The sequence below is a fragment of the Camellia sinensis genome, chromosome 13, assembly GCF_055761805.1.
Source record: "Camellia sinensis isolate YWXY chromosome 13, ASM5576180v1, whole genome shotgun sequence".
NCBI classification, from domain to species: Eukaryota; Viridiplantae; Streptophyta; class Magnoliopsida; order Ericales; family Theaceae; genus Camellia; species Camellia sinensis.
This window is the reverse complement of record NC_138973.1, coordinates 23,477,457-23,504,697: the sequence shown is the minus strand read 5'-3', so window position 1 is coordinate 23,504,697 and position 27,241 is coordinate 23,477,457. Positions and strand designations below refer to the sequence as shown.

Here is a 27,241-nt window from a genome sequence, read left to right as displayed (position 1 = left end):
TATTTTTTAAATATTAAAAATTAATTTAATATAAATAAATATCAAAAATAAAATTTAAAAAAAATCAAAAAATATTTCCTACCCAAAAATAAAAAATCAAATGAAAATAATATATATTTTTATTTTTTACCAAACTAATTTTTTAAATTTTAATATTTTTCAAAACATAATTTTTAAAACTCAACCAATAGAGGTGTAATGAAAAAACCTGTCTATTTGCTAAAATATAGTTTTTATTGGAATTTTAGCTAAAATATAATTTATTGACTCAAAACCAACTTATAAAAATTTAATACTAAAAAAACTAATTTATTTGATACATTGTTAACCTTTTGACTCGTGCAATGTTTGGTAATTTTTTCAATTTTTATATTTTTATGTAAAATTACCAATTTACCCATGAATAAAAAAAGTTCATAAGAATGCTGGATAGAGACAAAGTAGGGAAATTGCAAAAAGTTGAGTTTTTATTTTTTTTTTTTATAGAAAATATCACTTCAATGTATACACAAAAAAGTATTTTTAGATCAATAGCATTCATTATAAACATTAATATGCAGAATTATAAACACCTTCATAATTTTACAATTAATTTTTGAAAGAATAAAATTATACACACTAATTAGTATATCAATTATACACACTAATTAAAAACAAAATCGTATATACTTTTACAAAAATGTATATACTTTCACAAAATCGTATATCCTGCTCCATACTCTGAGATATGATTGAAGAAACTCCATACCACGAAATATGAAGGAAGAAACGTATATACTTTTACAAAATCATAGTTACTTGGATCTTGCTATGTATATGATACTTAAAGGTAAAAAATAAATAAATCATGCATTAATAAATAAAAAAAAAGGTAGTTTGGTAATTTATTAATGCTTCAAAATCGTGCTATTAATCGATATACTAATTTAATGCTTAAAAATTGTGCACTAACTAGTGTGTACTAAAAGCATCATTTTTTAAAATTTTTTATAATGTTTGGTAATTTAATGCTTCAAAATCGTGCATTAAAAAAAAAAGAAAGGTAGTTTCTTTAGACCATTATAAATAGGAGTTGACCTCCATTCTTACATTGCTCATTCTTACATTCTCTCAATCTCTCCAACCTTCATTTTCTCTCTATCCTCCACCTATCCCTTCTTTGTATTGCAGACATACAAAATGTTTTCCAAAGTCTTTCCTATGTTTTTCATAATGCTTCACTTCACTTGCGAGGTTTTCAAGGAAGTGAAGTCCAAAGTATTTAACCTGTTTTTTAGAGTGTGTCACTTCACCTGCAAAGTTTTTGAGAAAATGAAACCCACAGTGCTTCACATGGTTTTCATAGTGTTATGTTTCAACAACAAAGTTTTCAGGAAATTGAAGTTCGAAGTGTTTAAGTTTTTTAAGGAACAACAATTAGATTTTTACTGTGCTGCCTTCAATGTCCGGATAGAATTTGCAAGTGCCATAATGGAACAAATTGGAACTGAAAAAAATATAATATACTCATACGTGGGGCTTAGTTTTGCGGTGGTTGCATCTACTTTTGCAATTGTAGAAGTTGTATGGCTGAAGAAAAACAAAAAGCCCATTGCATTTCTAGAAGTTTTTAGTCTTATTTCTACTTTAGGCCAACTTATGACATCTATTTTCACTACAACAAAAAACACATTTGGTGACCCAAAAATTGATCGCCAAAAGTACAAATTTCATCACCAAAAGAATCGGCGACAAGTTTACAATTGGTCGCCAAAGGCCTGTCACTAAAAGTATTGGCGATGAAATCAGAAATTGTCATCGTATGCAGACATTTAGTGACAAGCAAAATTGGTCGCCAAAAATCATATATTTTGTCGCTATAAAATTACAATTTGTCGCTAAAAAGTTAAAATTCAGATAGGCTATGTAGATTTAGCAACAGATAAATGCGCCGCCAAAAGTACTATTTAACGACAAAATTAATTTGGTCGCTAAAAATCACGTTTTTAGCGACGAGTAAGTTTTAGTTGCTAAAAGTTCTTGGAATAGCCACTAACTTTTAGCGACAAAAACAATATGTTGTCGCCAAATATACTAACAGTGACCAAAATACCACCTGTCACTAAAAATTCACTACACAAATTTTGATTTTAATAATTTTTCTGTTCAAAATAATCAAAAACACCTGTTTTCCTGTGCATAATATATACACAAATGTAATGTAAATAATAATATACCTGTGCAAGACATTCATACTAATTCAAAATTAATAGATATAAAAAATCCCAATAAAACATAATTACAATTCTCTGACAATCTAAAACATGCATACCAAAGTACTTACAAACTACTAACATCAAACTCATAAATATATTACCAAATCCTATGTCAAAATATTTTCAAAAATAAAAAACTAAATATTTTGATGCTAAACATTTAATTCATAAATCATTTACCAAAATCCTATGTCAAAATATTTCCAAAAACACAAAATCAAATCTTCTGATGCAGCCCGAACTGTTTTCCACCATTGCCAATCTGTCACATGAAAAAAGAAAAAACAATATTAGATTGACAAAAAAAAAAAAAAAACCTCGATATAAATTTCACAATTTTGATTTTAATTTTGTAATGAGAAGGCCAATCGGGTGCTGTTTGCTCATACAAGTTTGCTCATATAAGTCTATTTAGGCTTGAACAAGCTGCCCGTGCCAAGTTTCAGTGGTTTCAGTGGTCATTTTGCAATTTTGGCCCTCGAACGGCCTTTTAAGTCTTGTGCTTTACATTTTTTCTTATAATTTTCTAACCGGAAATCCAATCGAGATCCCATTTGTTCCTACAAGTCTATTTAGGTTTTAACAAACTGTCCGTGCCAAGTTTTGGTGGTCATTTCGCAATTTCGGCCCCCGAACGGGCCTTTTAAGTCTTGTGTTTTACAATTTTGCTTCTAATTTTCTAATCGGAGAACTAATAGAGGTCCCGTTTGTTCCTACAAGTCTATTTTGGCTTGAAAAGGCTATCCGTGCCAAGTTTCGGTGGTTTCGGTGGTCATTTCGAAATTTCGGCCCCGAACGGGTCTTTTAAGTCTTGTGTTTTACAATTTTTCTTGTGATTTTCTAATCGGAAATCCAATCAAGGTCTCATTTATTCTTACAAGTCTATCTAGGTTTGAACAAGCTGTCCATGCCAAGTTTCGGTGGTTTCAGTGGTCATTTCGCAATTTCGGCCTCCGAACGGGCCTTTTAAGTCTTGTGTTTTACAATTTTGCTTCTAATTTTCTAACTGAAGATCCAATAGAGGTCCTGTTTGTTCCTACAAGTCTATTTAGGCTTGAAAAGGCTATCCGTGCCAAGTTTCGGTGGTTTCGATGGTCATTTCGAAATTTCAGTCCCCGAACGGGCCTTTTAAGTCTTGTGTTTTACATTTTTTCTTGTAATTTTCTAATCGGAAATCCAATCGAGGTCCCGTTTATTCCTACAAGTCTATCTAGGTTTGAACAAGCTGTTCGTGCCAAGTTTCGGTGGTTTCAGTGGTCATTTCGCAATTTCGGCCCCCGAACGGGCCTTTTAAGTCTTGTGTTTTACAATGTTCTTTCTAATTTTCTAACCGGAGATTCAATAGAGGTCCCGTTTGTTCTTACAAGTCTATTTAGGCTTGAAAAAGCTGTCCGTGCCAAGTTTTGGTGGTTTCGGTGGTCATTTCGAAATTTCGGCCCCCGAACGGGCCTTTTAAGTCTTTTGTTTTACATTTTTCCTTTTAATTTTTTAATCGGAGATCCAATCGAGTCTTGTTTGTTCGTACAAGTCTATTTAGGCTTGAACAAGCTGTCCGTGCCAAGTTTCGGTGGTTTCAGTGGTCATTTTGCAATTTCGGCTCTTGAACGGGCCTTTTAAGTCTTGTGTTTTACAATTTTTCTTCTAATTTTCTAACCGAAGATCCAATCGAGGTCCCGTTTGTTCCTAGAAGTCTATTTGGGCTTGAACAAGCTGTCTGTGCCAAGTTTCAGTGGTTTCGGTGGTATATTGATATATTAAGCACTAATGAAAAAGGACAAGCATCACATACCCTTCAATCAACTTCTCAAGTTGGGGCTGAAGCTCATTGTCTCTTAGCTCCTCAATTTTCTTTGATATTGAGTTAATTCTGTGAATTGCAACTCTGATTCTTGAGTGCAAGTCCTTCACAACAGCTCGAGTTTTATCAACCTTCTTGGAACTTTCTCCCTTCGATTCTAGTTGTCTAAAGAGTCTACATTTAAAGTCATACTGTTTTCTGACAAGCTCACTAGCCTGAAATTTCAAAATTATATATGTCAAAAATTAGGGGTCTCACATATAACAAAACATTTTCAAGCTACTTGATAATTGGAAAACTGAAGATAAAGCTCAAGTAACAGCTGTCATTCAATATAATCGCATCTACAGATATTGATTACATTGCTGGTGCATAATTGAACAAAAACATAAAATCGCAAATACAACTTCTTTTCTTTTCTTTTTTTATCAGCACAAATACAACTTATGTATACAGAAGGTACATAGAAAATGAAATAGTCATGGAAACGCATTAAAGAAGGTAACATATAATATCAATGGAATTTCAAAGTACTGAAACTTAAAAATAAAATTTAAAATAAAAAATATTTCATTAGTAGATTAAAATTTGACAGAATAAAATTAATCTTCTAGCACACCATATTTTCATTTGATGGGACACCCTCCTAGCTGAAGGACAACAGTTTCTTCTAAACGCACACGTTCTTGGAAAATTAGCCTTTCCAGCAGTTTACTACTTTACCCAATACCCAATATACAGGTTCCTGTACAAGTGAAATTTCTTAAAACATTATAATGGTAATGGAAATTTCAACACACTACAAAGAGACAAACAGACATGAGGAAATGCTTCAAACATTGATGCATTATAATGTATCAGAATGTATGTTGAATTCCTGACATTTAGGCTATTTTGGACACCTAGAATTGAGTCTCACAGTGAGACCAACTCAGAATGAAATTCAGAATTGGTTCATTTTATACTTTATAGCAATAGAAAATGATAGTCATTGAACACCAAGACCAATTATGAATGAAACTCAATGCCACTAGTGTGGCAATACTAAATCTAGGGCTGGGTTATCGGAAGTGTTATTTTGGGAGCTTCAATTTCCACACACAACTTTCTCTAAGTTCACGCACCATTTTTCATTCAGAGGTTGATTTCCAAACAAAATTACATGGTTCAGAAATAAACTTTAGAACGAAAACCAATGGTTCAAAAATCACCCTTTGAACCAAAGATACGACCGAATCATGAAGGTTTCATTCAGAAGTTCATTTTTGTGTCATAAAGTTTTGTTCAAAAGTTGACATCCGAACCAAAAGAGTGTGTTAATTGAGATAACGTGGTGTGTGGAAATAGAAGCTCCCTGTTATTTCAAGTATAATCACGCCCATGACATTGCCACCAAACTCCACATGTTACCTGGTAAATCAATTATAAGCTGGAAGCCACTGCACGGAAACCGTATTCAGACATCATAGGATTCAAAGGTTGAGGTTGACTTAACTACCTAGTGAGTGTCAACACATAGACTATGCACCCTAAACTATAGTTTTGTTTTTTAAATCTTCTCATGATGGAAATGATTTTTCGTTAGTTAGGATCAAAAAATTTCAAGTGTAATAACAATTTCCCAAATAAAACACTTAAAATTGTAAAAATAGGAAGAAAAGACCATCAAAATGGCACTTACAACGATGTAGCAATACACATCATTTATCTTTGCTGCAGAAACACAAAGTTGGGATATGGACCTGGGAAGTTAAAGACGCTTCTACAAGATAATTATTTTAAGGTGATGAACAAGGACATGGTGTTAGACAGACACATTAGCATATATACACATACATATAGACTCATAGATAGAGTGCTGAAGAGAGTCTGAAAATTGAAAATTATTTAAAAAGCATTGTGAATTTGTGATCCAAGTGTGACAAACATTCGTCCATTGTGTTTTTGAGAAGTGTTAGTTTATGGACATGGCTCCTACTAAGAAGTGTTTGTGGTTGCTTAAGCCAAATCATTTTATTTTTTGTTGTCATTTTTATCCAAAAACCACACTCCTTGTTAACAAAAACTGCTATGCTTGTCTCAAAGTTCTGGCATGGTTTTTGGTACCAATATTGCTCCTAATATGATAACCCTTGATATGACTTGCATATTAGCTTAAGGGAAACATCTGCAATCTCGTATAAGGAACTTGGAAATCATGCATAGGAATGAATAATTCTACTGATAATTAGTCAGTTCATAATATATTACAAATTAGTACAAACCAAAATTAAATGACACTCAAAAAAATAAAAAAATAAATAAAATAAATAAAGAAATTTTATTTACTTTATCCGCTTTTTATATTATGTGAACCTCAAGAATCGTTGGTTTTATAGGTGACACATATTGGTATCTGCCAATAACAGTGGGTTCTTCATACACCACATATGAGCATGGTGATCAAGCCTCAAAACACAAATCTGTAAAATTTGAAGGATGATTGCATCTTCATGTTCATAATGTAAGGTGAGAGGGTAATTTTAGTGAAAATTGGGCCGAGCTATGAGAAGGACATTATGGCCCACAGTGCGAAGGACTGGGTAAAAAGGCCGAAAAGTTACTTCAGCCTAAGAGGAATTAAGTTACTTCGGCTCAAGAATTGTAAAGCTACTTCGGTCCGGGCAATTTGGAGCTAGGCCGGTCTCAGAGTTAGTCCGGTCATGATGTATTCTGAATAGAGCGGTCTAGCGGTACCTTTGAGTTAGACCGGTCTTGGAGTTATACCGGTCGCGATTTGTTAGTTCGGTCCAACCATGCCATGTACTGTGCATGAGAAGCCGACGTAAGAGAAGTGAAAGGAAGAACTAGTTCGGCTTGTTCTGCGGCTATACATAACCGTGAGTACTTCGGTCAAATGGTAGTTCGGCCATGGTAAAAACCATCCCACTTGGTTTAAGCAGTGGGGGGGGGGGTGTAAAAGGATAAGCATTATCCTTTAGGAGTATGAATCCTAGGAGGACTCTGCATGGGGAAGTAGAAGTCCTACTAGGATTGTGCCACTCAAAACCTATAAAAGCTCACAAACATCACTTTGGAGGAGGTAACACAACACACAATTTTGCTTTCTGAATACATTGAGCTTTGTCAAGTTTGCAGACTTAGGCATCGGAGAGGTTTCCGGCACATACCCGCCGGCTAGCTCATGTTTGCGTTTTCAGGTGACAAAGTGACGTCGTATGGAGGAGCACAGACTTAGTCAACAGGATTATACGAGAAGAATTATTTCTTTCCCGTACATAAGGTCATACAGCTTGAAACATAAAAGGGTTCCACTAAATGTTTGAAAGCATGCTAACTCAAGTGTTTAGTTAACTCAATTCAGTTTGACTTGAACAATGAGCAGAGTGGATAGGTGAAATTATAGAATTTATGAAAAACAAATAATTCCATATCTTTAGCTCCAACCTAGTTGAACAAATTAAGATCTAGAAATTTTGAAGCGAAGTAGGAAAAACAGGACCCAAATTTTTTTTTTCCTCTTAAAATGAGTACATTTATAAGATGAGTAAAAGACAATTTTTAACAGAAGTATGTCCCGATAAAGCATCATGAAGATTCCTTATAAAGTAATCACGGTAATCTAATGGCAATGACATGAAAGTACCTCCCATCAAGATGAATTCAACCTACAAAATGAACAATCATTTACAACTAGTGAACAAGGATTTTTAAACATATATCATCTCATTTTGTACAATTGAAGTAAACATTGAAAAACGTGGAAGATGACAAACCTTATCGACACTGTGGCCCAACCTTTTGAGTTGATTTATCCTACTTCTAGCTTGAACATACGGGTTATATCTAAAACAAATATTACACAGAGTGATTAACTCATGAAGTATTAACTACAAGATATAGACACTCGCAAACATTTTCGCATAATGATAAACGAACTCTAGTAGATCCAAATTAATGCAAAATGGGGATAAGGTGGAAAACGAATAGGTTATTAACATTTTCTCATAACGCTGATTATAACAGATTCACATTATAACAAAATGGGTGGCATTATTGGAGTAGGCACTTCTGTTTCTCCCTGATATATCAACAAATAGCAGCCACAATACTGAAACCTCCCCTGTTGAATCCCTCACAGGGCATTTATATAAGGCTCCAAAAACATACATTCAAACTCCTTGTCATTGTCAAGAGTCCAAGACCGATTCATTATCACGACTCACGAGTACAATTTGAAAACTTCAAATTTAGGCTAGACAAATTAAGGCCACTGCAAATCTTCACTCTCATCCATAATAAAAAACTGCAGTGCTCAAATCTACAAAATACTTGCACTTAAGTGCAAAGAAAATGCAAATGTTTTTTATTTTTATTTTTACATCTCCCCCCTAAAAAAAAATTGCATTTTCATGCAAGTATTACTAAATCCTAATCATCAATTAAAAAGGAAGGTTTTAGTCCAATCTAATGAAAACTGAATGAAAAACTGCGTAGAATTAGAAAAGTATCATGCATAAAATATATCTACAGAAGGAACGGGAGTACTGAAAACCAGCATCAATACCTTAACAAAGGGGACGTGATGACTAAATCACTCCCCTTAAAAAAGCTGACTTGATTGGACATGTTTACACAAATTATCAACCTGTTACAGTAGTGCAAAATTTTCTACAACATTAGCCTCAAAATTTTGCTAAGGACTATATATGTAAGCAGTAAGATACTTATTATAAGTTCATCTTTATCAAAATGAGTTTGTGTAATAACATAACATTGATTGTTTTCCCACTTGCTGCCAGCCAAGTGGAGTAAGCTGTGCATCAAAATATTCAGGAGACATGTACGCTTTATAAGACAACAATGACTTGGAAAGCATGAACAATGACTTGTCTAGCCTAAGTTCCTTATCTTTGCAGCATTAAAATAAAATTCATAGCTAAGCATGTACATTCAACACTTAAATACACAGTTTTAGCTTCCAAATAAAATTCGGGTCTTTGAATGTTAAATTTAACAAATATCAATTTTGCAACTTTCGAATAACAAATTCAGCTTCTAATTGATGATTCCTGCAACTCATAAAATTGCTTCAGCACATAAATCTAATTTCCAATAACCATAGGCATTGTGTTAACTTCTAAATAAGACAATAAATACAATTTTAGCAGTTATATGATCGGGACTCGAGAGAAAACGAGTAGGACTATGACCAAATAGAAGGTATATAACAATTCTAAGTCAGAGAGAAAAATGCATGAGGCAAACAAGCGAACAACAGATGAAAAAAAAAATTAAAGACAAAGATTGCAGTCCTAAAATTAGTCCCAAAAATCAGTCCCCAAATGCATAAGGCAAGCAAGCAAACAACAAATGAAAAAAAAAAAAAAAAATTGAAGAGAAAGATTGCAGTCCCAAAATCAGTCCCAAAATCTGTCTTCTATATGGATCGCAGTCCCAAAATCAGAATTTTAGAGAGAGAAGAGAAGAGGGTAGCGACCAAAGAGGTGGTCGCGATCAACGCTGTGAGAAAGGGAGATGAAAGGGAAGCACTGTTTGAGGGAATGCCGTCGGTGGCGCTCAGTCAGCTGTACGAGAGAGCGAGAGGAAGAGAGAAGAAGAAGAAAGAGTGGCAAGCTTTGTGCTGTGCTGTGCTGTGCCATGCCGAACAAGAGAATGAAATTGAAGACAAAGAAGAAAAAGAGGAGGAGGCGGAGGCAGTGTGAGAGAGTGAGAGGGAGAGGGAGAGGGAGAGGGAGAGAAAGAAGAAGAAGAAGAAGAAGAAGAAGAAGAAGAAGAAGAAGAAGAAGAAGAAGAGAAGACATACCTCTGTGTCTCTGCGTGTTCTGCCGTGCCGCTTGAGGTTGTGAAGGGAGAGAAAGAGATGAACAATTTAGGTCAATTCTTTGTGTACTCACCTAAAAGGATCAGTCTACGGTTAAAATAAAAATTAAAAAAAAAGGACAGATTCAAAACGATGTGGTTTTGACCTGTTAATTTATTGGCGACGAAATTCATTAGGTTGCCATAAATATTATTCACCTTTCCGCGACTAATTTATTTTTGTCGCCAAAAAGTTCCAATCGGCGACCAAAATTTTCGTCGCCATATATTAATTTGGTCGCGAAAACATTTTTAGCGCTCCTGCGTAGACATTAATGTTGGTGCCAAACGTTTTGGCGACCAATAATCTTAACTTGTCGCCAATAGTTTATTTTTTGGCGACCAACTAGTATATTGTCGCCGATTATATACAATTGGTGACTAATTTCAATTTAGTTGCTAAAAAACGTCGCCAAAAATGTTTTTTGTTGTAGTGTTTGGAAATAATACTTATTCTATACAAAAAAGAGTGGAGGCTTAAGTTTTCCTTCTTCTCAGCTATATTTGCCATGTCTACACTTGCTTTCAAGGTTTTCTCGAAAATGACTATTTCGTATTTTGTAAATTGCGATTATTACGGTAAAATGCAAATGATGGAGGTGGAACTGAACAATATGAAGTCAAGGGACAAGGTATTTCGTAATCATGTCCGCGCTCTTCATGACCATTCCAACTACTGGTATTCCTATTGCCTCGATAGTGCTACCGATGATGATCAGAAGCTTTTTAACAGTGGTGGTGCTGCTCATGATCACGAAGTTTCTTTCGATCTGCCTCTCTTGCCTTGCCATCCTGCTCCATATTGTGAGATATGAGTGAAGAAACTCCATACCAAGAAATATGAAGAAGGAAACGTATATACTTTTACAAACTCGTAGTCACTTGGATCTTGCCATGTATATGGTACTTATAGGTAAAAAAAAATCATGCATTAAAAAAAAAGAAGAATGTTGTTTGGTAATTTAATGCTTCAAAATCGTGCTATTAATCGATATACTAATTTAATGCTTCAAAATTGTGCACTAATTAGTTTGTATTTATAGCGTTCATTTTTTTTTTTTTTTATAATAACATTTGGTAATTTTATGCTTCAAAATCGTGCATTAAAAAAAAAAAAAAACAAAGTGGGTTATTTAGACCATTATAAATAGGAGTGGACCATCCATTCGTACGTTGCTCATTCTTACATTCTCTCATTCTCTATAACCCCCATTTTCTTTCTATCCTCCACCTATCCCTTCTCTTTATTGCAGAGATAGAAAATGTTTTCCATAGTCTTTCCTATGTTTTTCATAGTGCTTCACTTCACATGAGAGGTTTTCCAGGAAGTGAAGTCCCAAATATTTAACCTGTTTTTCAGAGTGTCACTTTACCTTCAAAGTTTTTGAGAGAATGAAACTGTGGAGATGTGGATTGGAAATACTCTATGGATCCTGTAGGATGCTCTTGATCCTCAGCTAGTCACCTGAAAAGGAATGAACACTCCGGTCGGGGGTGCCGAAATTAGCACTCCGACGATAAGTCAGTGTATACTCTCTTGGATGCTTGTATCTCAAATTAATTTTATTTGTTCTCACATACCTTTTCTTAGCTGATGCTCCTCTTATTTATAGTCGTCCTTGATATTGATGGTTAGGCCCACCTTTCGACCAACGAATAATTGCTTACTCGACTATTCTGTCCTACCTATTCATACTCAGCCGAGTTTACAGCTGATTCTACGGCCGATCTGGTTATTCGGCCTGTGTCCCTCCAGGATAGAGTCATATAGTACATAACTTGATTTCTTTCTTTAAACTAAATCGGGTTCCCTACGTATTTATATTATTCGGCTCCCACAATTGCCCCCAAACATCCTATTAATGTTAGTTATTCGGCATGTTTGGTCTTGGACTTAGAGGGCCAAAAAATACGACGGTTTCCCTTATTCCAACGCAAGCGTCAGAACGCCTACTCTTTTTAGGAATTATTATAATCTCCCGTCCCTTTGTATGATTCATTCATTTAATACGATTTGAAACCGTGTTGTCTCTTCGCTTGTATGCTTTTTTGAATACACAAGGTTTCTCGTTGCCTGCCAGTTCACCTCCCTCGTTTCACATCCTCTGCAACTTCTTTCCATTCTTCATTGTCCTCATTTCTTGTAAGTTTTTCTCTCTTCCATTTCGACTCCCATTTCCTTGTTTGTTTTCTGTTTAGAGTGTCCACTTTACTGGCTATGATGGCGAAACATTTGAAAGCCCTTTTTTCTGTGAATTGAGTCTCTGGTTTCCGTCGCCATTTTTCCATTCCTAACGACGTCCATCTGTCACTCTTGGCAGAGAGCATAGTTGACATGGAGAGGACTGATGAGAGTACAATCGTCTTTCCTCTCCTATCAATCGCTGAGGACGGAGTCCGTTTCCCCCTTCATCCATTTTTTAGGGCTGTTCTTCGCCATTGGGGTTTAATCCCTTCTCAGCCGAATGTAAATTTTTATCGAATAATAATGGGAATTTTAGAACTAAACCGACGCCTTAGGCTTAACCTTGGAATCCCTGCTATTTGGCATTGTTATGCCTTGGCCAAATCCTCTGGCCAGCAGGGGCGCTACTTCCTCAAGGCGAAGGACACTGACCATCATTTGTTGACTATGTTTGCCAGCTCTGGCAAGTGTGTTGATGATGTCATGGTCGTTGTCCGCGGCAACTGGGAATTCGGCGAGGGCGAAGATCGCCTAGATCCAGTGCCCAAGTGAAGAGGCAAACTAGGTGGTTGTTTAAGCCCCCACGAATATTTATTAAGTATTTACCTAGTTCAAATTCTACGTATTTACCATTTTATTTGTGCAGGAAACAATTTGAAAAAAGTTCTCGTCTCGGCCGACGATGCTATACTTGCGTAGACCAGAACCGCACTCTAGTTCTTTGGCCATCCGAACCTCCAGAAGTAAGAGAGGGCGGCCCACATTCTTCTGAGATATAAGCCAACTTACGCTAGTTTTTCGGCTGCAGATAACATTCCGATTTCGAGGGGTGAACAGCACCTTACGGCGCTTATTCTTCCGAACTTCAAGAACCTTAGGCAGATTGGTCTTGAAGCTTCAGATTCAGAGCCAGCGAACGAACAAGTAGCCGAAGGAGTCGCTGAGCAGCCGAATCAACCCTCCTTGGACAGATCCGACGGACTAGAGGAGAAGGTTGACGCATCACTAAATTTGGCTTTCAAAGAAGCCGGCCTCAATCCTCGATCCACTTCTGGCCAAGCGGACGTGTCCTTCGAAGATATTTTCGCCGACTTAGGGGACCTACCTGGCTAATATCCTGACAACATGGCTGGTGAGTCGATACCCGGCTAATATCCTTCCCGCCGCCTACAAAACAAGGATAACTGAGATTGGCCATTGCCAACATGACACTATCGAACAGATCAGATTTCTTACAGCTGAGGTGGAAAATGAAAGGGGCAAGGTAGTAGAGGCCTCTCTTAGAGCCGAGTCTGAGGCCATGAAAGCGGCAGAAGAAAGAGCAAGGGTCGATGCCGAAACAGATAAGGCCAAGACTGCTGACCAACTGAGATTGGCCGCCGAGGAAAGGGCGAACGCAAGCGAAGAAGCACTCAAATTAGCCGAATAGAATAGTGACTTCTGTTTGTACTCAGTTTATGAATGAAAGTTACATTTGCCTTTTTGCCTAATGCATGTGCTTGTTAACGGCTAAGTAAGATGTAAAACATGAAATGAGATGAATGGAACAAACTACTGAATTAATCCAGTGCTAAATAACTGCGTAGCACTGCGACTTAGCCGAATAGAATAGTGAATATGCCCTTGCCCTAGCAAATTGATGAACAAGACCGTCGAACAACGGCAATTCACGGATTGGCTGGGGCACAGGAACATTTCGGCGCATAGTTATGATATTTAGGCCGAATAGATTAATGAATCTGCCCTTCCTCCAGCAAATTGATGAACAAGACCGCTGAACAACGGCAGCTCAGGTATTGGCTGGGGCACAGTAACATTTCGAAGCATAGCTCTGATATTTAGGCTGAATAGATTAATGAATCTGCCCTTGCTCCAGCAAATTGATGAACAGGACCGCCGAACGATGGTTGTTCATGAATTGACTGGGGCACAGTAACATTTTGGCGCATGGCTCTGATATTTAAGCCGAATAGATTAATGAATCTGCCCTTACTCCAGCAAATTGATGAACAGGACCGCCGAACAACGGTAGTTCAGGGATTTGCTGGGGCAGAGTAACATTTCGGTGCATAGCTTCGATATTTAGGCCGAATAGATTAATGAATCTGCCCTTGCTCCAGCAAATTAATGAACAAGACCATCGATTAATGTTAGTTCGTAGCGCAGAGCATTGAAGGGAATGCTTTGGGAACGCTGCACCTGCTATTACTAAGAAGGGTGGGGGCTGCGTTCGTTTAGGGTCCATATTGGTGTCCAAATTTGGCAGATCACAGGAGGGAGAAAAGTAGTGGGTTTGAACTAAATATCTAGAAAACTATTCTTCAACAACAGAAGAGAGGGTAAGACACTGGTTGAGCTAGATTCAGTGATGAATTGAGGTGGTGAATCATTGTGAACGGGAAGTAGGACATCGGGGGAGCGCGAAAGACGTCATTCTCCACGTCGTCGAAGCAGGTCACCTAGGAAGGAAAGACAACAGTGGGGAAACTCCCCTCGCTCGTGAAGTGAGACCAGTGGGGCACCACGCCCGTTGAGTTTTTCAGTCTTCGTAGGGAACAAACCGATGATAGAGGTGGATTTGATCATCCGCGATCCAAACGTGGCAGTTGAATTTGCCCGACAGATTATTCCACTGGAAGTCCAGTAGTCGATGGTTAGGCGACCTGATTTTGAATTTTTTCGGAAGAGCGTCCATGGAGTAGTGAAAGGGCTATATACTTCATATGAAATCGGCATGCGTCTCCGTGCCGCGTGGTACGAGATTGAGCAAAAAGATAAGCGCATTTGGCAAGTCAAGGTAACTTGATTGTAGAGAAAATGGTGACCCAACAGCTGTTAAACTAGGCCACTGCCGACCAAGATACGGTGAGCATGTTCACTAAAGAAGCAATAAGGACGAAGGCCTATAATGATGGATTTTTTGACGGCCGGAAGATTAGTATAGAGAAGATGAAGGAAAAGCTAGCCAAGGAGGTCTGCCGATGCAAAAATTGTAGATTCAAGCATGGGTGGACCAAGGCTCTACAGGCAGCGGGCATTGATTCAGCGTCACCTCTATATCAGAGTTATAATTTTCCCTTCGCGGCTTTTGAAGCCGAGAAGACTGACGACGACGACAGTGCCGAATAAGACATCTCTCTTTAATTTTTTTTTTTAACACATGTATTGAATGAAACAGATCAAAGATATGCATGACCTATTACAAATTTGATGCGAATTATGTATTTGCGATCTATTGAATGACATATCTTATTTTGAATGTCACTATATTGTTTCAATTATTGTTCGTAAATTAAGTCCTGATCATCGATTACTGTTAATCGCATTTGCGGCGGCGAACTGCGATGTCAACGAAGCGCTCCGCTTTCGGATGTTTATTCGGCCCAACCGTGACATACACGGAAGGAGCTCTGAATTCGGAGGCTTTTATTTTGGCCAATCGTGTTATCCACGAAAGGCGCTTCGAATCCGAAGGCCTATTCGGCCTAAACATGTCATTCACGGATGGGGCTCCGAATTCGGAGGCTTTTGTTTTGGCCAATCGTGATATCTACGAAGGGCACTCTGAATTCAAAGGCTTATTCGGCCCAAACGTGTCATTCATGGATGGGGCTCCGAATTTGGAGGCTTTTATTTTGGCCAATCGTGATATCCACGAAGGGTGCTCTAAATCCAGGGGCTTATTCGGCCTAAACGTGTCATTCACGGATGGGGCTCCGAATTCGGAGGCTTTTATTTTGGTCAATCGTGTTATCCACGAAGGACGCTCTGAATCTAGAGGCTTATTCGGCCCAAACGTGTCATTCACGGATGAGGCCTGAATTCAGAGGCTTTTATTTTGGCCAATCGTGATATCCACGAAGGGGGCTCTGAATCCGGAGGCTTATTCGGCCCAAACGTGTCATTCACGGATGGGGCTTCGAATTCGGAGGCTTTTATTTTGGCCAATCGTGATATCCACGATGGGCGCTCCGAATCCAGAGGCTTATTCGGTCCAAACGTGTCATTCACGGATGGGGCTCCGAATTCGGAGGCTTTTATTTTGGCCAATCGTGTTATCCACGAAGGGCGCTTCGAATCCGGAGGCTTATTCGGCCCAAGTGTGTCATTCACGAATGGGGCTCTGAATTCGGAGGCTTTTATTTTGACCAATCATGATATCCACGAAAGGCGCTCCGAATCTGGAGGCTTATTCGGCCCAAACGTGTCATTCACAGATGGGGCTCCGACTTCAGAGGCTTTTATTTTAGCCTATCGTGTTATCCACGAAGGGCGCTCCGAATCTGGAGGCTTATTAGGCCCAAACGTGTCATTCATGGATGGGGCTCCGAATTCAGAGGCTTTTATTTTGGCCAATCGTGATATCCACGAAGGGCGCTCCGAATCCGGAGGCTTATTCGACCCAAATGTGTCATTCACGGATGGGGCTCCGAATTCGGAGGCTTTTATTTTGGCCAATCGTGATATCCATGAAGGGCGCTCCGAATCTGGAGGCTTATTCGGCCTAAACGTGTCATTCACGGATGGGGCTCTGAATTCGGAGGCTTTTATTTTGGCCAATCGTGATATCCACAAAGGGCGCTTCGAATCCGGAGGCTTTTATTTTGGCCAATCGTGATATCCACGAAGGGCGCTTCGAATCCGGAGGCTTATTCGGCCCAAACGTGTCATTCATGGATGGGGCTCCGAATTCGGAGGCTTTTATTTTGGCCAATCGTGTTATCCACGAAGGGCGCTCCGAATCCGGAGGCTTATTAGGCCCAAACATGTCATTCATGGATGGGGCTCCGAATTCGGAGGCTTTTATTTTAGCCAATCGTGATATCCATGAAGGGCGCCCCAAATTCGGAGGCTTATTCGGCCCAAACGTGTCATTCACGGACATGGCTTCGAATTCAAAGGCTTTTATTTTGGCGAATCGTGGTATCCACGAAGGGCGCTCCGAATGCGGAGGCTTTTGATTTACCGAACTAAATTTCACATATCGAGGAAATAAGAAGCCTTACATTGTAAAAGTGAAAGTTGTACAAGGCGAACATCCAAAACAAGTTATCATGCCATACAAGTCGGGTTAATGATAAAATTTATACAAATGTGTGGAATTCCAAGGACGTGGTAGACTTCCCCCAAACATGTCTTTGAGCCGATATGCCCTGTGCCGGTAATTGACTCAACCTGATAAGGGTCGTCCCAATTGGGACCTAGCTTTCCATCAGCGGGGCTCCTAGTAGCGGGAAGAACTTTCTTCAGGACCAATTCTCCAGGTATATAACGTAGCAGCTGCACGCGTTGATTATATGATTTAGTGAGATGCTGCTGATACTGCGCCATGGATGCGAGGGCACGGTCTCAGTGTTCCTCGATCAGAGTCAAATCCAATGCTAACATCATGTCATTACGGCCCAAGTCGAAGACATTCGTTTTCAGAGTGGGTAAGCCAATCTCCAGGGGGATAATTGCCATGGTTCCAAAGCATAGGGCGAACGACGTTTCCCTAGTGGACCGCCATGGTGTAGTGTGACGAGCCCACAACACACTGGGGAGCTCTTCGACCCACCTGCCGTAGCTTTCTCCAACCGTTTCTTGATGCCGTCTAAAATGGCTTTGTTGGAGGCTTCAGCTTGACCATTGCTCTGTGGATAAGCTGGGGTGGAGAAATAGGGCCGAATACCATACGTGCTGCATAATTCTCAGTAGACGCCACAATTAAACTGGGTGCCGTTGTCTGAAATGAGTTCTCTTGGAATGCTGAATCATGTTATGATATTTTTCCACACCAAACATCTAACATCAGTATCTTGAATGTGTGTTAGTGCCTCCGGTTCGACCCATTTTGTGAAGTAATCTGTCGCGACAATCAAGAATCGCTTGTTCCCTAGGGCCCGTGGCAATGGTCCAATGATATCAAGTCCTCATTGAACGAACGGCCAAGGATTGGTGATAGAGCTTAACTCCTCAACAGACAAATGAGTTAAAGGGGAACGCTTTTGGCACTCTTCATATTTCTTGACGTAACACTCGGCATTAGCTCTCATGGTCGGCCAATAGTACTCCTGTGTTACAGCTCGATGGGCCAAAGAACGCCCGCCAGAATGGGCACCACAACTACATTCATGTATTTCAGTCAAGAGTTCCTCAACTTTATCCGGATGAGCGCATTCTAGGTATGGACCAGAAAGGGATTTTTTGTAGAGCTTTCCTTGCGGATATAAGTAATATCGCAGGGCTGTGCTTCGCAGTTTGTGCGCTTCTTTCTGGTCCGTCGGGAGCTGTTCGGAAGATAGGAATGCAGTGATAGGGTCCATCCAACTTGGACCTGATTCTATGATATTGATCTGAATTGACTCCGAAGGGGCAATGCTCGGCTTAGGGATGAATCTGACTTCAATTGTCCGTTTAATTTCTAAGTTGGTGGCGGAGGCTAGGCAAGCCAGGGCGTCTGCATCTGTGTTCTGATCTCGGGTTATTTGATTCAACTAATGATGGTCGAATTTTGCCAGCAAAGAATTCGCCATTTTCATGTAGGCTGCCATATGGTCATTTTTGGCTGCGTATTCCCCCTTCAATTGGTTGATGACTAGTTTTGAGTCATAGAAGATAAGTAGACGCCGAGCACCAAGGAGAAGTGCATTCCGTAAGCCGGTTAACAATGCTTCGTATCCGACCTCATTGTTCGACGCTTCGAAACCAGTTTGACAGCTTGCTCGATTATTGCCCCGTCGGAAGCCATGATCACTACGCCCACCCCACTACCACGTTGGTTGGATGACCCGTCACAGTACAACTGCCAAATGTCCCCAACGTAAATTCTCCAGTTCGGCTTAGGTTGAATTTGATCAGACTTAAAGTCGGCGAGACACCCAGTGAATTTGGCCACAAAGTCGGCGAGCACTTGCCCCTTGATTGAGGTTCTAGGTAGAAATTGGATATCGTACTGGCCGAGTTCGAGAGCCCATTTTGAAATGCGCCCTAATGCTTCTGCGCTGTGGAGCACTGACCAGATGGGGTAGTCTGTTAGTACCCCAATGATATGCCTCTGAAAGTAATGCATCAGTTTTCTTGCTGCCATGACGAGAGCAAGGATGAGTTTTTCCAACGGAAGGTAACGTGTTTCAGCGTCGACCATTGCTTTGCTCACATAATAAACTGGCCGCTGCTCCCCTAGTTCTTTCTTTAATAGTACGACGCTGACTGTCCGGTCAAAAACTGCCAGATATAAAATAAGCGAATCACCTGCCGAAGGTGTTGTCAAGAGTGGAACTAATCGAAGGTAAGTCTTCAAATCGTCCAAAGCGGCTTCGCACTCGGGGGTCCATTCAAAAGCTTTACCCTACCGAAGGGTATGAAAGAATTGTTGGCAGCGATCTGTGGAACGACTAATGAACCTGTTGAGTGCGGCGGCCAGTCCCATCAGCTTCTGAACCTCTTTGACCGACCGAGGAGAGCCAAGTTCTAGAATTGCTGTGATTTTCCTGGGGTTGGCTTCAATTCCGTGGTGGTTAACAATATAGCCAAGGAATTTGCCGGATCCGATGCCAAATGCACATTTGGAAGTGTTCAACCTCATTTTGTATTTGCGAAGAATGTCGAATGTCTCTTCCAGATCAGCTAGATGAGTTTGCTCTTCTTTGGACTTGACCACCATATCGTCGATGTATACTTTCATGGTATGGTCAAGTTGCTACTTGAACATGGCAACCACTAGTCTTTGGTAAGTTGCCCCCGCATTCTTCAGCCCGAAAGGCATAACCTTATAGCAATAGGTTCCTTTTGGGGTGAGGAATGTTGTTTTTTCTTGGTCCTCCGGATGCATGGCAATTTGATCATAGCCTTTGTAGACATCCAGGAAGCTCATACGTTGATGATGTGTCGTTGCATCTACGAGTTGGTTTATTCTGGGAGGGGAAAGCAATCCTTAGGACAAGCTTTGTTTAAGTCCATGAAATCCACACAAGCACACCAAGTTCCATTTTTCTTCTTTACAACTACAGTATTTGACAACCATGTAGGATAGGTCAGTTCGTGGATTGCCCCAGCATTAAGTAACCGTTCAACTTCTTCAACAATGGCAGCAGTATGTTCCACGGTTGACCGCCGGCCTTTCTGAATAATTGGCTTACTTTTGGGATCAACGTTTAAGCCGTGCTGGGACATGGATGGATCCACCCCCAGCATCTCATATGGTGACTATGCAAATACATCAAAGTTGCCAAGTAAGAAGGATATTAGCGGTTGCCTATCGACTTTATTCAAGGAAGTGCCAACCATGAAGAACTTGTCAAGATTCCCATCAATTTCAACCCGATCCAGGGCTCCGGTTGCCTTTTCACTTGGGAGCCACCCAACGTCGTCGAGGCTCTCCCGATCCGGCACCTGAATTGAATTCACTTCCAACTCTCTTGGTGTCTTTGCAGCAAGAAGATAACATGCCTGCGTCGATTTCTGGGAACCTCGAATTTGCTCTATACCGAGTTTAGTTGGAAAGCGAAGTAGTTTATGGTAGGTGCTTGGCACGGCCTGCTTGGTATGCAACCAAGTTCGTCCCATGATGAGATTATACGGCGAAGGAAGCTTGACAACCAAAAATTCTACATCCACTGATCGGGAGCCCGCCCGAACTGGTAGTGTGATTTTTCCCAAAGGATATTCCAGATTAGCGTTGAAGTCGAATAATGGGTAATCAGCCAGAGACAAATCCGACTTAGTGAAGCCGAGTTTAACGAAGGTCTTGTAGTACATTACTTCTGAAGTACTTCCCTGGTCAATGAAAACACGTTCAACGGTGAATCGGTTTACGCGTAATTCAATGACTAAGGGATCAGTGTGGGGGAGCATTACGCTGACCAAATCAGAATCATCAAAACTAATACTCACAGCTTCATGGGGCCATTTCACTATTGCGATTTGCTTTTGGGGGTTAGACTGCAGCTGAATTGTATATATCGCAGGTGCCGTCGGCAAGCGGTATATCATATGAATTACGCCGAGTGGAGGTGAATCCTGCCGTAAAGCTCCTGTTTTTATTGAATTGTTCTTTCGGACGTGTTGCATAAGCTGACCGTCTTGTACCAACTCCTCAAGGTGGTCCTTCAACTCATAACAACTGTCGGTATCATAACTGTGGTCTTTGTGATATTCGCACCGCCTATCCTGTCTCCTCGTGTCGAGAGGTCCCACCATCTTGGGTGGCCAATTAAAGAACGGAAGATGTTGAACTTTAGAGATAATCGTACTGATCAGCTCCGATAACTCCGTATATTTCTTGTTCGCGCACCTTCTGCACCTGTTATCCACTTGAAGTTGTTCATTAGCTCAATGTGAACATTGGTCATTTGATCGGCGCGAATCTCATCTTTTGTCTCGTTTAGCCCGATTCTGTGGTTCAGGGCTCCGTGATGGTACAGAGTTTATCGGCTAAACGATTTTAGACGGGGCTGTCTTGTTAGGCTTGTGCCCGGCTTTGACCCACAGGGAATTATCTTCCATTTTACAGTATTCCTCGACTTTCTTCATTAACGACTACACTGTTTTGGGGGGCCGTTTGGTCAAGGAGCTGCGGAGGGCACTATTAGGATGCAATCCCATCTTAAAGGCGGTGATGGCCATTAAGTCATTGCAAGCATCATCTACTAGATTAAAGCATTCCCAATAGCGCACCAAATATGCACAAAGGGTTTCTCCTGGTTGAATTTGCATTGCCCAGAGAAAATTGGCTTGCTTCGGCTGGACCTTATTGGTGATGAACCTTGCCCTGAAGGATTTTTGGAGTTGGCAAAAGCTCTTAATCGATGCCGGTTCCAATTTATAATACCATCTAACGGCCAGTGGTCCCACACTGCTCAGAAATATTCGACACATGAGGGGCCTCGTCGTCTGCATGAAGCGTCATGGCTTGTTTATAATGACGAATGTGATTAGTGGGGTCCAATTTTCCATCGTATAGGGTGAATGATGGAGCTTTGAACTTTTTGGGTAGCACTGCCCTTGCGATCTGTCGCACAAAGGGGTTATGTTGATCCTCTTCGTCTGAATCATTTCTTTGCTTATTCTGCACACGCGAATTTCCTCCGGAAGAACTGGAGACTTCAACTCATCCATTCTTTTTGGATTCTGGAGATGATGAGTCAGAATCACTGCCACTATCATGTCTCCAAATTCGAGATCATCGACCATCCTTTCCCAAAGGTCGTCCTCGATCTTGGCACGTGGCCTGTTAGGATTTTGCCACCTCCAGGGCCAAATCTGGTCGAAGGCGCTCGTTCTCAGCCATCATGTTTTCCAACCTCTGTTCATTTGGCTTCGCCTAATCCATAATCGCTTGCATTGTCTCATGTACTGATGTCAAGGGTGAGATCTAGGCAACTGAGTTGAAGTTCAAGGCCCTTCGTGCGGTAATGTTCTCTGGCCCAAGCATGTTTCTTGTAGTGGTATCATCTCATGGCGTAAGGTCGTCAGCGACTACCAGAGGATCTTCTGTCATGCCCGCCATGGATGTGCTTGAGTATTCCCACAGACGGCGCCAATTATGGAGATGTGGATTGGAAATACTCTATGGATCCTGTAGGACGCTCTTAATCCTCAGCTAGTCACCTGAAAATGAATGAACACTCTGGTCAGGGGTGCCGGAATTAGCACTCCGACGGATAAGTCAGTGTATACTCTCTTGGATGCTTGTATCTCAAGTTAATCTTATTTGTTCTCACATACCTTTTCTTAGCTGATGCTCCTCTTATTTATAGTCGTCCTTGATATTGATGGTTGGACCCACCTTTTGACCAACGAATAATTGCTTACTCTACTATTCTGTCCTACCTATTCATACTCAACTGAGTTTACAGCTAATTCTACGGCCGATCTAGTTATTCAGCCTGTGTCCCTCCAGGATAGAGCCGTATAGTACATAACTTGATTTCTTTCTTTAAATTAAATCGGCTTCCCTACATAATTATATTATTCGGCTCCCACAGAAACCCACAGTGTTTCACATGGTTTTCATAGTGTTATTCTTCACTAACAAAGTTTTTAGCAAATTGAAGTTCAAAGTGTTTAAGTTTTTTAAGGAACAACAATTAGATTTTTACTATGCTGCCTTCAATGTCCGGATAGAATTTGCAAGTGCTACATTGGAACAAGTTGGAAATGAAAAATAAATAACATACTCTTACGTGGGGCTTGGTTTTGCGGTGGTTGCATTTACTTTTGCAATTGTAGAAGTTGTATGGCTGAAGAAAAACAAAAAGCCTATTGTATATCTAGAAGTTTTTAGTGTTATTTCTACTTTAGGCCAGCTTATGGCATCTATTTTGAAAATAATACGTATTCAATATAAAAAAGAGTGGAGGCTTAAGTTTTCCATCTTCTCAGCTATGTTTTCCATGTCTACACTTGCTTTCAAGGTTTTCTCGAAAATGACTGTTTCGTATTTTGCAAATTGCGATTATTACGATAAAATGCGGATGATGGAGGTGGAACAAAAGAATATGAAGTCAAAGGAAAAGGTATTTCATTGTGATGTCTACGCTCTTCATGACCATCCCAACCACTGGAATTCCTATTGGCTCGATAGTGCTATCGATGATGATCAGAAAATTTTTAACGCTGCAAGAGCTACTCAAGATCAAGAAGTTTCTATCGGTCTGCCTCTCTTGCCTTGTCATCCTGCTCCAAACTGTGAGATATAAGTGAAGAAATTCCATAGCACGAAATACGAAGTAAGAAATGTATGAACTCGTAGTTACTTGGATCTTGCCATGTATATGGTACTTATTGGTATAAAAAAATACTCATTAAAAAAAAAAAGGTAGTTTGGTAATTTAATGCTTCAAAATCGTGCATTAAAAAAAGAAAAAAAAGGAAAAGAAAAGGTAGTTTCTTTAGACCATTATAAATTGGAGTGGACCATCCATTCTTATGTTGCTCATTGTTACATTCTCTCTCTCTCTCCAACCTCCATTTTCTACCTATGCTTCACCTATCCCTTCTCTGTACTACAGACATAGAAAATGTTTTCCAAAGTCTTTCCTATGTTTTCAATAGTGCTTCACTTCACTTAAGAGCTTTTCAAGGAAGTGAAGTCCAAAGTAATTAACCTGTTTTTCAAAGTGTGTCACTTCACCTTCAAAGTTTTTGAGAAAATGAAACCCAGATTTGTTACGTTTCACCAACAATGTTTTCAGGAAATGGAAGTTTAACGTGCTTTAGTTTTTTAAGGAACAACAATTAGATTTTTACTATGCTGCCTTCAATGTCCTGCTAGAATTTGCAAGTGCCACAATGGAACAACTTGGAAATGAAAAAAATATAATATACTCTTACGTGGGGTTTGGTTTTGTGGTGGTTGCACCAACTGTTGCAATTGTAGAAGTTGTATGGCTGAAGAAAAACAAAAAGCCTATTGCATTTCTAGAAGTTTTTGGTCTTATTTCTACATTAGGCCACCTTATGGCATCTATTTTGGAAACAATACTAATTCTATATAAAAAAGTGTGGAGGCTTAAGTTTTCCATCTTCTCAGTTATGTTTGCCATGTGTACAATTGCTTTCAAGGTTTTCTCGAAAATGACTGTTTTGTATTTTGTAAATTGCGATTATTACGGTACAATGCAGATGATGGAGGTGGAACTGAAGAATATGATGTAAAGGGAGAAGGTATTTCGTTGTCATGTCTGCGCTCTTCATGACTATCCCAATCGCTGGAATTCCTATTGGCTCGATAGTGCTACCGATGATGATCAGAAGCTTTTAAACGATGCTGGTGTTGCTCATGATCAAGAAGTTTCTATCCGTCTGCCTCTCTTGCCTTGTCATCCAGCTCCATACTGTGAAATATGAGTGAAGAAACTCCATACCACGAAATATGAAGGAAGAAATGCATATACTTTTACAAATTCGTAGTTACTTGGATCTTGCCATGTATATGGTACTTATAGGTAAAAAAAAAAAAAAAAAAAAAATCATGCATTAAAAAAAGAAATGTAGTGCAGTAATTTAATGCTGCAAAATCGTGCTATTAATTGATATACTAATTTAATGCTTCCAAATCGTGCATTAATTATTATGTATTATTATGTATTTATAGTGTTTGGTAATTTAATGCTTCAAAATTGTGCATTAAAAAAAAAAGGTAGTTTTTTAGACCATTATAAATAGGAATGGACCATCCATTCTTACGTTGCTTATTCTTACATTCTCTCCCCTTCTCCAACCTCCATTTTCTCTCTATCCTCCACTTATCCCTTCTCTATATTACAGACATAGAAAATGTTTTCCAAAGTCTTTCCAACGTTTTTCATGGTGCTTCACTTCACTTGCAAGGTTTTCAAGGAAGTGAAGTCCGAAGTAGTTAACTTGTTTTTAAAAGTGTGTCACTTCACCTGCAAAGGTTTTTAGAAAATGAAACCCACAGTGTTTCACATGGTTTTCAAAGTGTTATGCTTCTCCAACAAAGTTTTTAGGAAATTAAACTTCAAAGTGTTTAAGTTTTTTAAGCAACAACAATTTCATTTTTACTATGTTGCCAATGACCTGCTAGAATTTGCAAGTGCCACAACGGAACTAGTTTTGTAACGCCCTCAAAATAATAACATTAAACCCAACAAATAAGACATGCATTGATATGTGAAAGTTCCACATTCTTCCATTTATCAGAATTCCATTACATAAGTATTACATGTTAACAACAAAAGCAAATGCCCTATGGGCTTACAGCTTTCCAAGTTAACACTTGGTTACAACAAAAGAGTACTAACTCATACACATTAAGCCCTTGGCTTGAATTTACATGTAATACATGAAAAAAAGTAAAACGACAAAAGTATGTCCATCTCTAGCCTCCCAAGCTATGACCTTGGAGGTGGCATGCTTCCTGTACCTGAAAATGATATTCCCATATAGGGTGAGCCACAGCCCAGTAGAAATATACTAAACCAACCATGAACAATGACTAAAAGATTAGCAATTGATAGATGGCCAACACTGATACATTCACATAAACCTTATATTTATGTCATACGACTTATGAGTCCAAGTTACTTTTCATTTTTCCTTTTTCAACAGATAGGCATATAAGCACTACCCACATTCTCAACAGATATGTATGACAACAATATCCACAGATAAGCATATAAGCTATATCCACACTTCACAAAGATAAGCATATTAGCTCTATCTTCACTTCTCTAGACAAGCATATGAGCTGTATCTACGGAGTTCATCCCCTATGTTCTCCCAACACTATCCGGTTTAGAGGTACATCCCCCATCTTCCCCTAAACCGCAGAGTACATCCCCCATCTCCTCCTCTACACATAACGTATACAAACACATTGGTTCTATAGACAATCACACAATACATACAGTTAATGTATTCTATCAACCGTCAAATTCCATGACACATTCCATTGATTAGTTTCCGTTTGCCTAATCATCATGCATTGTCTACAACAATCACGACTATCTTCCACCGATAGCCCAAAGCAGTTATTTCTAAACAGAACATAAATGCACAATGGATATTCAATCAACATTACATTTCCTCATTTCTCACAATTAATTATCCCAATTAATCTAACAATGTAATTAGGTCATTATCCATAATTGACATTTCAACCCTTAGGTCCCATTTTCATCAATGATTCAACATTTATTCCATTTCTCTATGCCAAACATGCATCTAGGTTTATTATGAATAAAACCACAACTTTTGTAAAATTGCACAAAAGTCCCAAACTTTCACAAAATTACCAAACCAACCCCAACGTCTCAAAATACCAAAATTTAAAGACAAAATCCATAGAGAGGAGTATGATATCCCTACCTCGAAGTTTGAGCCAAAAAGGAGATGAAGACTCGAAGATCAACGTGTTCCAAATCCCAACTTTTTCAGATTAAAACAAAGCTCTCAACGCCCTCTATCTTTTTAACAAAGGCCCTAGGTTAGATTCACACTCTAGGGAGATCAATTCTTAGAGAGAATATAAGTTTAGAGAGAGAGGGTCTCGGATCTAGGGTTTGATCAAAAAAAGAAAGTGAAAAAGTGATGTTCAAAACGCTACTGTCCGCTGATATAAAACACGCTCGCTCGAGCGAAGACTTTGTCGCTCGAGCGACCAGACACAGAAAA

General features: G+C 39.4%; 1 protein-coding gene across 2 annotated transcripts; it reads right to left on the bottom strand.

The window, feature by feature from the left end:
- Window positions 1–4,050: 4,050 nt before the first annotated feature.
- Window positions 4,051–8,701, bottom strand: LOC145806556 (elongator complex protein 3-like). 2 transcript variants are annotated; one of them, XR_014349879.1, is made up of 4 exons: window positions 8,621–8,701; window positions 7,830–7,899; window positions 7,700–7,721; window positions 4,051–4,268 (listed from the first exon to the last, which is right to left on the bottom strand). XR_014349879.1 is itself a non-coding variant. In XM_082903874.1 (3 exons), exons 1-3 carry the CDS (start codon window positions 8,680–8,682, stop codon window positions 7,590–7,592), a joined length of 264 nt encoding a protein of 87 aa, XP_082760000.1. In that variant the 5' UTR covers window positions 8,683–8,695; the 3' UTR covers window positions 7,358–7,589. The 2 variants fall into 2 exon arrangements, 1 of the variants encoding a protein (XP_082760000.1); XM_082903874.1 differs by lacking the exon at window positions 4,051–4,268 and having other exon boundaries at window positions 7,358–7,721; window positions 8,621–8,695.
- Window positions 8,702–27,241: the final 18,540 nt, after the last annotated feature.

Excerpts from the sequence above, each read along its gene's own strand:
- LOC145806556 (XM_082903874.1), bottom strand. The coding sequence starts at position 8,682 with ATGTCCAATCAAGTCAGCTTTTTTAAGGGGAGTGATTTAGTCATCACG. Across the intron at positions 7,900-8,620 it reads ATCACGTCCCCTTTGTTAAG|ATATAACCCGTATGTTCAAG; the intron begins GTATTGATGCTG and ends TATTTGTTTTAG. Across the intron at positions 7,722-7,829 it reads TGGGCCACAGTGTCGATAAG|GTTGAATTCATCTTGATGGG; the intron begins GTTTGTCATCTT and ends TTCATTTTGTAG.